This window comes from Bos taurus, chromosome 12 (genome assembly GCF_002263795.3).
Source record: "Bos taurus isolate L1 Dominette 01449 registration number 42190680 breed Hereford chromosome 12, ARS-UCD2.0, whole genome shotgun sequence".
Lineage (NCBI taxonomy): Eukaryota > Metazoa > Chordata > Mammalia > Artiodactyla > Bovidae > Bos > Bos taurus.
In genome coordinates, this window is record NC_037339.1 from 82,283,378 (window position 1) to 82,296,248 (window position 12,871).

The following is a 12,871-nucleotide window of genomic DNA, read 5'->3' on the forward strand; positions in this document are numbered from 1 at the left end:
AACCATCCCAGGCCACAAGGGGGGCTTTCATACCTTCTAATCCGAGTTTCCAAGTCTGTATGGCTCCCACATAATAGCCAACAGCCTGAAGCAAGGGCCTTCCTTTCTACACTCTTTTCAGAGACGTGTCATTCCCCACATCCAGCTAATCTATATGTTGCCATGGCTTCACCCTTTATCTGCCTTTACATCTTATGAACTGCATGGATTTACCACATTATTTTTATCTGAAAGACAGAAAATGGTGGTTTTATTGCCATACAATCAGATTACCGCTGCTAGCTTCTCTATGCCTTTTTACCATACTTCAATCAAAAGGGATCCGTGTCTTTTTACTCTGCCCTTGATTTACATTACATCTGTAAAGACCCAGTCTGGGTTGTAATCCCCTTATTAACTATGACCAGGGTTGATTTGCCTAAAAATAAAAGCAAATTGTGTCAGACCCTTTCACTTTGTTTTTGATTCGGAACTACAAAATGGATTACTAAAGAAATCTTCAGAGTTCACACGGCTCGTATAGTACTGAATTTAAAATGAGAATTAAACAAGTCAAACAGGAGAGCCACGTCCACGGTCTACATTTTCCATCATGGGAGAAGGGCTGAATTGCCTATGTCTTTGTGTTCTTTGGCTTTAGAGAGACAATGAAGCCACAGGAGTTTTTCCAAGCTGTTCGGAACTCTGTCCCTTCCCTACCCTACCCCTTCCCTCTTGCCTTTTCTTCTCCTCCTCTCTCCCAGCCCCATTCTAATTCCTCCCCTTAAAAAAAAAAAAAAGGAGTGGGGGGAGCTCTTTCCTGAAAGATCTAATTCCGGACTAGCAGCTTCTAGTCTGTATATGTTAATGAAAATATTTTAAGCAATTGAACACTCCCCATTTAAGGCTCTACTTTACTGCACCAAGACCGAGCTCCTAAGTAAATCTATGCAGATATATGAAAAGTGACCTGAAAAACAGGTTTTTATGGCAGCAGCCAGAGGCTAGGCAGCCCTCAGTACCGTCTGGATGATTATTTTCCTTAGAAGAGCCCTCCTTTTCGTCTTATTTGCAGCGGGAGAGTTCAAGAATAAAGTTTTCATGGAATGCTCAAGAAATAGCCTGCTTGTTCTTTTTCCTTTCTTTTCTGATGAGGGTCTCAAGTCTGTATTTCCTTCCCCCTGCCACTCCCATCCCTGTGACGCGTCACTGCAGTCACGCTGGGATCTCGAATCACTTCCCATTAGGTGCTCTCGCTGGAGACGTAGGCGGCTGGTGGGGGCGGGGGGGGGTCACTCTCAGCCACCCCCGGTACTACCTGAATTATTTCAGTGCGGGGCCAGGTAGCAAAGTCCCTCTGCAGGTAATCATCATGCTGACCCACCAACCAGAGGATTCCTCTCGGTGTATTTCCAGATAAAAGGTTTTACGATAAGGATTCTGAATATACCGCTGACTCTTCAGCTGACTCCGTCTGGAGGAATCAAGCCCATCAGCAAGCAGTTCTCAGCTGGTACGGGGCTTGATGGCTCATTTACCTGTCCCCCTGCTTCAGCCCGGCACGTTTCGGGACGTGGGAGTCATTTGCATGTCTTTGCCTCCTAGGACAAGTGTCAAGAGCTACCCTTTTTGAAAGATTTTGAACGAAGTGCTTAAGGAATCATCTTAACCTCCAGCTCCCATTTCTGAAGCTCGAGGCTGTAATTGCTGAGGTTAAAAAGTGCAGTTGCTGGACACACGATTCCCAAATCAATTCTCTCCTGGTCTGAAAAGAAGGCTCCCAAGCCTGCGGTGAGATCCCGAGGCCGCCCCGGCTTTGTGCTCGCCCTGGCTCGGTCGTCCTGTGCAACAGCGACAGTCCATTACCTACAGTTTATCATCCTGACAAAATGTGAGGGCTGTGGATGTGAAAGCACGAACAATTCCACCCCTGGTGCTTTGTGCTTTTTTTCCCCCCTCTCTATATTAAAACCGACAAGATTAACCCAAATGCAAACTGGGGAGCATAGTTCAAGGGGCTATTGAATCCTTGCTGAATGTGCATTTGTTTACCTACAAAAATAAGAATTTCAGACACAATGGAAGGCCGGCCGGCTTATATATGGTATTGAATGGACTGTTTAAACAGCACTATCCATTGTAGTTTATTTTATCAATCTCTGACAGGTCTGTATTTATTCAGAGCCTGACTGTGGCAGAGCCTAAGTATTATAGGTTATCTGGACATTATCCAGCCATTCTTTTGTATCAAGTCAATCAATATCAGGAATTCACCATTATGTAGGGGAAAAATGACCGGAGAAAAGCAAAACGCTTGGTTAACTAGTATATGGGGCATATACTAGGGAACAGCACTCCTAGACAGAAGAAATGAGCGCTCCAAATTCAACAAAGCTAGTGTGATTCATTCCAGAATTCCACACCAATACAGACTTGCTCACTCTAAAGTGAAGTGAATAATAAATATATATACGTGTGTGTATTTTAAAGCGTAAACCTTTTTTATTTTTGGCAAAAACATCATGCTTGGAAAAAATTATTCTACTGAAACGTTAATTAGCAATGAAAGCCAGGCTCTGCTTTTCTCTCCAGAGTTAAAAAAAAAAATAGCTGCACAACCGAAATGGCCACAGTTGACACAACTCTTCCTTGAACCTGTGGATGCAGGGGCTAACTTTTTAGTCAGTAAAACTTCTTCAAAACTGTCCGGGGGAGGGGGGGGGGGTGGGTGCGGCGGGAGAAGCGGACAGTGTGATTGAAGTAGTTATGGAGACGGTGAATTTACAAAGGATTTTCTGGACTGTGTCTCCAAACAGCTGCTGTGTGCTCCCTCTGTCCACCACCTGCTAAAAAAGCTGACCTCCGAGTGAAACAAACCTAATTACTGATGGCCGCTTCATTACAAGTGAATTGTTCTACACTTGGACAAACCCATGGGCGACTTCAATGCAGTTGATTACTCTCCTGCCACATTTCCTGACTCCCCCCCTGGAAATAAATATGCACCCTCCCCTAACAAACAGAGCAACTCCTTGGCACCCCCTTTTTTTTTTAATTCATTCTCAAACTTAGAAAAGGTTCTTTTATAGCATTCCCCCAGGAAGAAATCTTTCTGATCTCTCAAGCTAGCATTCAGCTGCATAACTGAGTTAAGTAGACTTTCGCCAGGGAACAAACGATCCTCTCCTCTAGGCCAGCCATTATCGTGAGGATTATAGAAGAAATTCTCCTCTTGGGGGCCAGAGACAGCTCACCAACAGCAACACTGTCGGTGCAGGGAGGCAGGCTTCTCCACAACCAGGCCTCCAGGAGGGCTCTAAATCCGAGCCCAGCTCAGAAGAGCAGCCTGATCCTCATATCAGGCTAGTGAGTATCAGTCACCAGTTCCCCCAGCATCTTAGAGGAAGAAGATATTCAGGAGGAAACCGTAGGCTGAAATAATTACTGCACTACCTTTATTGTTTCCAAGTAGCTATTTGCAAATCCCACAAACCAGTAGTTAATAATGCAAAAAGGTGACTTCTACTGAGCTGAAACCTGAAGGGGTTAATGGGAATTTCTTTAAACACAGGGATGTAAAAATTAAATCTTATTGGGAGGAGGAGGAGAGTGGAAACCCAAACCCAAAAACCAGTCCCCCAAAGCCAGTCGGTGAGTGAAAGTGCAAGGCAGGCCCAGGGAGGAGGCGAGGGCCAGCTCGGCGACAGCGCAGGGAAGAGTGACCCCTGTAGGCAGGAAGCGAGCGCCGGCCGCCCTGGGCCGGCTCCACGGGGCCGGCTGCCCTGGCCCGGCTCCCGTCTCCCCGGGTCCCGGGTGCCCGGGCCCAGGCTCCCAGCCCCGCGTTCTCCCGCACCACCCGGCGCCTCACGCTGCGGGAGCGGAGGCCCGCTCTCACTGCCAGCACTTTCTCAGCAAATACAGTATCTTACACCAAGGTGAGGAAAGAGAAACACAAGTCCATAAAGATCAGGCTACAGGGAAAGAAACCGCACTGAGTAACTTTTATTATACACGGGAGCAGTCTTGGGATAAAGCCATCCAGCCTCGTGCAAGAATCTCGGTTTCATCCGCTTTATAGCCGTGAGGTTTTTTCGCTCTTTACGAGGGAATTCTTGGTTAGCATGTTGGTGAATCTGAAATTCACCACTTTTAAAAGCGTGGATATAATTCTCTGATTGAGACGTGATCTTCCAATCAACCCCATCCCCACCCCCATCGCTTTATTCCTAAATCCACGGCCAACTCAGCTCAACTTCGTATTAGGTCATTGATTTCGCTTCTGATCTCAAATGCTGACTCTGGGAACGACCAGTGTCTTCAGACTTTCCCCCCAAGTTTCCCAAGGTCAAAAAATCCTATGGTTCTGTAAAATAATTTTGGCTAGGATTTGAAACGTCTCCCGAGAGTGAGGTAATAATGCAATACTGAGTGCACAGCTGACTAATTACCAGTCACGGCCATATACGTATATATATTATATATGTATATTTCGAGATGGATCGCCTTTTCTAAATGCTAAACGTAATCGGGCTGCTCACACTGAAACTTAATCTCCGCCAGGCCTGGCTTCTTCGGGCTGCACCTTTCAATAAAGCAAATCGGACCCAAGGCTCCCATTCCCGGCCAGGCTCCCCAAGCGCGAAGGCTTCAGGAGCTGTGTGGCGACTGGGCAGGGCCTTAATGAAGCTTTTGCGCAAAGCATCCTTAAAATCAAGTTAGCTTTCGGGACCACAGAGTCCGGCCCGTGGGTTTAGAAACGAAGGGAGAGGCCGACCTGCAGACGGTTCCCCGGGAGCAGCCAAAGGCCGGTTTCCCGGGCAGGGAGGGAAGGGCTCGCCGCCCGAGTTCTGGGCGAGCGAGCTCCCCGCGCACCCTCGGGCAGGCGGCGCGGCGCCCAGGCGCTCGAGCTCCGGGCGGCCCAGGGACCCCCGGCTCCCTTCTCCCGGGAGCGCTCCTCTGCCCCCCGGCCTGCTTGCCCCGCCCGCCCAGCCGGCCCGGCCCGCGCCCCGCCGCTCCTCTGGAGCCCCGCATCCTCGCGTCTCCGGAGCCCACCAGCTTCGGCGCGCCAGCCGGCCCTGTTTGTGGCCCCGTTCTCCGCCCTGGAGAAGTCAGGGTCAGGGATCGCCATCGGACACCTCTCCGGACGTGACACCCAAGTCAACAAGGGGCTTTTTTTGCGCCCGGGAGCCTGTTCACAGGGCGAAGAGGACGAGGAGGGCGCCCCTCAGGGCCGGCGCTCCGGCTGCAAGGCCGAGCGGAATCACCACAAAGCGAAAGGCGGCGGGGGTGGGGGACGAGGGGGCGCGAGGGATCGAGCATCCAGAAACAGACTCCGAGGCTCGGCGGCCCGACCCATCCTCCCTTCGGGGCTGCGCGGAGCGGCGGACCCCGGGGCGGCGAACGAGGGGCATCGTGGACGCTACTTACTTGGAGTTCGAGGAATTCCAATAGATGGGTTCTAAAACTATCGATCTGGAAATCGCAGTTCTGCATAAAACCATCAAAACTCCCCAGCAGTACTTCCACAAGGAGTTCCTCCTCGCGGCCATGGCCAAGCCGCTCCCAGCTCCGCGCGCTCCTGGCGCCGGAGGAACGAAGTGCGGGCCGGGAACCCCAGTCCTCCGGGCAGACACGGGGGAGACCGCAGGCAGCTCCGGGGCGCGCCGATCAGCAGCTCCAGCGGTCGCCGAGGCACGGGGGCGCTCTCCGCGGGGGCCCTCAGAGCGCGGGGCGGGAGCGCACGCGCGGGGCGCGGCGGCGCGGCGGGCTCGGGGCTCCGGGGCGCCGCGCCGGACGCAGCTCGGACAGCCGGCTCCCGTGCGGCTCCAGGGTGCCGGGCGCCGGGAAGCGGGGAGGGCGCGCGGCCGGGACACAAAGGCGGAGAGACGACGCGGCGGCGGGCGCGGCGCCCCGAGCGGGGCCGCCTCGCACTATAGATCCAGGGGGCCAGGCAGCGGCCCGAGCGCGCGGGCGCCGCTTCGGCGCCGTTCCATGTCCCGGAGCGCGCGCGGGGCGCGAGCGGCGAGGGGCGCCTCCGGGCGCACGGGGAGCCTCCACAGTCCTCGCGGATCCCAGCCCGCGGGGCAGGCAGGAGCGGGGGGCTCGGTCCTCACCGCGAGCGCCAAAACGCGCGCGCGGGGCTGCGGGGTGAGGGGAGCCCTTTGTGCGCGGGGAGGGCGCCGGGACCAGCTCCGCGCGCGGCTCCTCGCTTCGGCCGGCGCCGCCGTCCCCGCCGAGCAGAGTCCGCTCGGCCGGCGCGCTGTCAGAGCGCTATAAACGCGGAGCCCCGCCCCGTGGCGCACCGCCCATTGGCCCGCCGCGCGGCTCTCGCCAGCCAGTTGGGCGGCCGGCTTGCCCGTCAGCCTCCACCCCGCCCCCCACCCGACAGTGGGCGGTGCCAGCTGACAGGTGAGCCCCGCCCCCGCCCCCGGGCGGGCGGTACGAGCTCAGCAGCGCCGGGGAGCCGGGGCCAAGGGGGACTGGCCCGCGCGCGAGCCCCTGGCGTCCCCGGAGCGACGGCGTGGAGACGCTAGGCCCCAGGGGGCGAGCAGGAGCGCGGGCAGCGTGGGCCACCTGTCCCCGCGCCCGGCAGCGCCCAGCAGCCGCGATCTCAAAGCCCAGCAAGCACCCTGAAGTTCGGCAGAGACACCACGGCGAGGGCGCCCCTTTTCCCTGCGGAGGGGAAGGCGGTGGGTTTCCCGAGGGTCTTCCTCCTTAAGAGGCGGAGAACTTCCCCCCCCAAAATCTGCGTAGAGGGGCTCGCGGCCCCTCGCGCAGCCCCTAGCCATCCCCTCTCCAGGGCTTGGCAGTGACGCTTCGCACACCTGATTTCTGCGCCAAACGCTGGCCGAGGCGCCCGATCCCAGTGCACGGGGGCCGGGAGAGGCAGAGCGCGTCTGCCGGGGATCCGGCGGGGTGGCCGAGCCCCGAGGCCCTGGCCCCACGAAGGCAGCGCTTCTCCCCGCGCGCGCCGCCGGACAGTCTCCTTGATCGGGACACGCTCACACCTCCCCAAGGTGACCGCGAATCTCGGGGGTGACGGGGACAGAGAAGCGGAGGGGAGGCGGGCATTCTTTTCTCCGAGTCCCTTTGGAGCGCGGGCCCCCGGAGCGCCGCGCCGCGCCGCCGCTTCCGCGAACCCACAGCGCCCACTAGCGGCCGGTCTGCGCGCTCCGCGGCCACAGCGGAACCCTCCGGCGGCCGTTACTCCGCGCGCGCGTCCCGCCGCGCAGAGGGGCCGCGGGCGAGATCGGCGGAGTGAGGAACCGCGGCGGGGACGAGGCGCTGTGCACGATTGCAACGATTCGGTTTGAAAAATTTATGTTGTATACCTACCTACAGCATGCTTTAAAAAATTCCTTTCTACACCAGGTTTCCCTTAATGTTTTAAACGCAAAGAACCGGTCACTACTATTGCTACGAATTCTTAATTTTTAAGACGGATTATCCACTAAATTTAAAACAATTATTTATATGGTAAAAAAAAAAAATCTCGTTTAGATAGTTTGAGTTTCCCTTTCCGTCTTCTTTGTAATAACTTTGGAAGGGTTTTATAGTGCATTCAGTATTCGGTTTTTGGACATTAAGAATGTACATTTCAACTGGGAATGTTAAAACTTCTGTGAAGGCTACTTTTTGAGGCTGAAAATACCAAGGCAGGCGAGGTACCCAATACATTCATATTATTCCAAACAACTCTTTACAAGAAGAAAACAACTATATTCTCTGCATTTGCTAGTTTTCAATGAAAGACTCCAACTTGCTAAAGTATTTTAAAGTCTCAAAGACAGCAAACCGATTGGAAGTCACCTGACTCCCAGAGGACTGAAAAACTGGGAGCGAACAGGAAGTATATTTCACGTTTTTTTTAATAAGCTTACATTTAAGGCATTCATTTGAAACTTAATATAAAGCTAGCTTATAACCCTTTAAAAGTACTAAAACCGAGTGTCTCAGTAGCTGTTTCACATTTAGCAGACTTACGTTGTAAAATTTAAGTTGTGACCTCTTAGTGCCTACATCCTCTCTCCAAGTAAACCAGAGGAAATAAAGGAAATTTGCATTGTCTGAAAATAACCCTGGCTTCCATTTTTAGTCAATCAGATATTCTCACATCCAGAGCATTTTACCTTGGGGAAAATGTAAATATACATGTTTAAATGGCTTCCTTTTAAACAAAAAAGAATAAAGTGTGTTCTTGACCAAAAAATAAAATTACACCAAACGATTCCTATTATGTACCTTTAGTGTGAATCTCACTTTCAGTAAAAGTAACTGTAGGAAACTATGTGAAAGCCACCAGCAGTAGCACCACCACCGCTCTTTAATGACAATAACTAAAAGCGTCACCCCAAGTCACTTGTATCTATTGTGCGTGTATCTCCAAGGAGAACCCAGCAGTCCCGTCTGCCCGTGTGGGTCAGTTTAACAGCTCTTTGTATTTGGACTTCATTGTATTTGGACTTTGAATTTTACAACTGGGAGAAACGTGGTTATTTTTGAAAACCTGTAATTCTACCGGCACGTATTTAACCCTACATCTAAAAATGAGATTTTATTTCAGCAAAAATTACTTCAACTACCTCCAGTGTTAAGAAATTTTTAAAACCCTAATCAAACTTTGAGGGATTTCAGACATAACCAAATATAAAAGTTGATGGATATAAATTTGAATAAACATAGAATGAAGTGGTCAATATAAAAGTTCGATAGTGGTAGTTTTAAAAATAAGAGGGCAATGAATTTTGTCCAAGTAAACGTGCCTTACTAGTCATGTTCCTACCCCTTTGGGGTTCATACTCAAGCTTTAGTCTTTGGAACTTACTTTTCTTACATACTCCTTGTACAGTATTCCAAGACTTACTTTGAAAGACACCTTTAACTTTCAAAAAACTAAAGAAATGTCTAAGTTTAACATTACAGAAAAATTGCTGACGTTTGATTCTTGTGGATTCAATGTTGTCAAAGCCGTGAATTTTCTAACATGGCTGGAAGCCTCTACTGCACTACATACAGTTCATGTCCTACAAGGTACTTAAGTTGTAAGAGCTCTTCCCCCGAGTGACACTTTGCTTGGTCTTCCAGGTTAAGACCTTTCAAAACAGAACTCTTTCTTAGATCACCTTTGCCACACATTCCTGCCCCATCAGCTTATAAAATTCGTATTATTACACATTGCAGCATGCTAAGTTAGTGTCTATTACTTTGGTAGGAAAAAAGTATTAGTCATTACATAGGGTTCTTGGTCAAGAGAGTAATTTTTCCCCTTTGGGAAGTTTCATGACCTTATAGACCCTAATATATTCTTAAAGGAACCAAATACCATTCCTTTCTACTACAGATGGCTTCCAAGGTGACTTTCCAGTGGTAAAGAACCCACCTGCCAAAGCAGGATATACAAGAGAAATGAGCGTGATTGCTGGGTCAGGAAGATCCCCTGGAGAAGTAAATGGCAGCCCACGGCAGTACTCTTGCCTGGGAAATCCCATGGACAGAGGAGCCTGGCAGGCTGCAGTCCATGGGGTCACCAAGAGTTGGACACAACTGGGCAAACACATAGTAATCTAATAAATCTCCAGCTCAAATGATCACTGCTCTTATATTAATGCAGAAGCACTGTATGTAGAAAGAATGTAGGTATGGCTCCAACTAGCTGGGGAACCTGGCACAAGACTTCACGTTAGATCCAACCAGTCAACCCTGGAGGAAATCAATCCTCAATATTCACTGGAAGGACTGATGCTGAAGCTTCAATACTTTGGCCACCTGATCCAAAGAGCTGGTAGACTCTGATGCTGAGACACTAAAGGCAAAAGAAGGGGGCAATAGAGGATGAGATGGTTAGATGGCATCACCGACTCAATGAACATGAATTTGAGCAAACTCCGGGAGACAGTGAAGGACGTTAAGTGCCTTGTAGGTTATGGTTCGTGGGGTTGGAAAGAGTTGGACACGCCTTAGTGACTGAACATGCTGAGATTCCCACTTTGTGCACTGTTAAGATACAGACATCCGTGTAATAAATTCTGCTCTCAACATGTAAGGGGTATTACTAACCAGCAGTCTCCATCAAACCATTTTTGCTCCTTTATCCCATTTTGCAGTAAGAAATTTCATAGTACCTAGAACCAACTGGAATTATATATTCCTTTAATTCATGTTGTCATTAATTTAATCCATTGTGAAAGCCTGGAAAATGAGGAAGGCAACAATCATTACCCAAATGTATACAAAGAACCCATTTTATTCTAACCCTAATAAACCAGGCTTAGCGATGAGCAGTTACAGCAATCTTACAAGGTTACTGACGCTACTGAACACACACACACATAAACCTTCGCTTGAGTGGTAGTGAAAACTACCTGAACACTGATTTTACTTTTACTCTGAAACTGCTCCTTTACACTCAGAGCCATCTGGGTGTACTGGCTTCAGACGTGGCAAGATTAAAAAAAAAGTGAACCTGTCCCAGCATCCCCTGGTCAACCACCAGAGGCTCAGGAAAGGGACAATCTTGTGAAACAACGTCCCATCAAGTCCAATCACACACACACCAACCTTTAAGTCCTGCTGGGTTGTCTGTATCCCTTTCTTTCCATTGCTTCCTAGCGGCAAGTCATTCATTCTAGTAATTATAGATACACAGTAAATGGATCAGGCAATGTGACTTGACCATCTGAAGACCAATTATGGCTATCTGCTACAAAACATACAGTGCGAAACATTCAGTATAAAACAAATTACTGCTCCACTGGCAACTCTGTGACACTGGACCACAGACTGTTTAAAAAAGAGAAAACAGCACTTAAAACACAAGGGTCAACAAGAAAATGTATCAATGACAAAGGTGATGGTGAAGAATGAACACCTCCACAAGTGGCAATTCAACCAATCCGAGCGGGCCTACTGCTTGGCCTTCACACGCCTCCCAGAGCCTGTACCTTCACTGCTTCTGGTCCTTTCGCTAGTCAGTCATACTTTGGTACCTGAGGGTTCGCAAGCCTCCTGGATGGAGTCTCAAAAATTGATACCCTGTTTTAGAATTTCTCATGGCCAACAGACAAAACAGACGGATGGCTCTGGGTGTAAAGGAGCAGAAAACTGAGGCAATCGATGACAGAAGCTCTGGTTTTATTAACATCTTTGGAGAAACTTTAGTTGAGAACTCTGATATAAAACAAAGCCTTGGAAACCATACATACACCTCAACTGGCCAGGATTCTATGCTTATTTTACCTCAGAAAATTTAAATAGTACGAATTTTCTTTTGCAAATTTTTTTTTTTGGTACACTAAATTATTTGCAAATTCTTAAAGTACTGGTGGTTACACAGAAAAGCTGTGGACAATACTAGTAAAACTGACTCAGAAATTAACTGAGGACAGGGAGAGCCTAATTTGCTGTCTTCACAAGAGAAACTCAAGTAGTGTATATTTAACTACAAACCCCTTCCCCTCTTTGCAAGCATTAAAGAGTCCTCACACATAGCTAATTTAAAGGTTTAGTTTATACAACTGATTTCATTCTGCAAACTCCACAATATAAATGGCAATAACTACATATTTTAAATACTGTAATAAAAATAAACAAAGTCATTAGTTCTGTAATGCAGTAAGAACTTATAACTTTAAAAAACAAATTGTGAAGAAAAGCATACTTAATAAATTAAGGAACATCTGAACTGCTAATAGTTTGGGAAAGAATTTGAACTTTTATAATATGTATACAAAAGCAGTAGAAATGAAGAAAACAAATGACTACATACTGCTGTTGCACAGAGAAGATTGGGTGTACTTTATTAACAATTCCATCCTCTTTCCTGCAGCCTGGAGCAGGAACAATTTCATTATTGGACAGGAGTCTCCAACAGCAAACGGGTACTGCAATACGTTACTGAGCAACTCACTGTGATTTCACACCGTATGAGGCAGGAGAAAGCTTTTAAAAGTTAAAAAAGGCACGCATAGCTGATTTCATATATTCTAGAGTCCAGGCTACTCTCTTAGATACAATGTTTAGAACACTTGTATAGCAAAACAATTTTTAAATAAACATTTCCAAAAACTTGAATACACAACTTAGGAACAATGGATCTGCACCCCCCCCCCCAAAAAAAAGTTACATTAAAAAAAAAGTGTTAAGAATCATAAAATAATTAGAGCTAACCTAGAGATTAAAAAAAGGATTCATAAGCAACCTAAATTCTTTAGGTAAATAAAGTGAATGTTTTATTAGAATAGAAGGTACCATGTTTACTAAAAGTCAGTTCTCACTACAGTTCATGCCTATTTAAAATTCTATCTTTAAAGATACTTAAACCTAGTTTATTGTTCCTTACCACAATTAGACTCATGAAGAGCTCAAACTAAAGCATGCACACACAAAATAATCTAGCATTTAGTCATCTCATTAACTTATGTTTTCACTTTTTAAAAGACTGGTCAAACTGTCTCAAAAATATTGGAAGGTTTCTCTACTTTGATGACATATCTATGCATCTCAGGCAGCTTTTTTATATCCATCTCCTTTTCTTGAATAAATGTTTTAATGCCAGTTGACTTAAACCTATGTAAAGATAAACGAGGCAGATTCTAGTGTATAAAAGTCATTTATAAGATACCACATGCAAAAACAAAAGAAAAACTTTTAAGTTGAAATGTGTTTTCCCCAAAAGAAACGTGCAGGTACCCTCCCCTGAGGGTGATCTGACCACCTTAGCCTTTTGTAAAAGAACAGAGCTAAGTTCTTTCTGATGGCCCACTGTGAAAATAATTTAAGATACTGTAAATTTTTAGAAGCATTTTTCTAGTCTTTATTAAGTATAATTTGTGGTGATAATACTTATTATCCTAAAATAGAGGTGTAGAATCGAGAATTTACATCTTTTTCTGGG

The 12,871-nt window shown here is 47.9% G+C and overlaps 1 protein-coding gene across 1 annotated transcript in view; it reads right to left on the reverse strand.

The window, feature by feature from the left end:
• The window catches only part of EFNB2 (ephrin B2), a 49,855-nt gene extending 44,019 nt beyond the window's left edge, over positions 1-5,836 (reverse strand). The window contains exon 1 of the mRNA XM_025000166.2: positions 5,407-5,836. Coding sequence (XP_024855934.1) covers positions 5,407-5,528 — 122 coding nt within the window. The 5' untranslated portion in view covers positions 5,529-5,836. The remainder of the gene's footprint in view (positions 1-5,406) is intronic.
• Between the last annotated feature and the right edge of the window lie 7,035 nt (positions 5,837-12,871).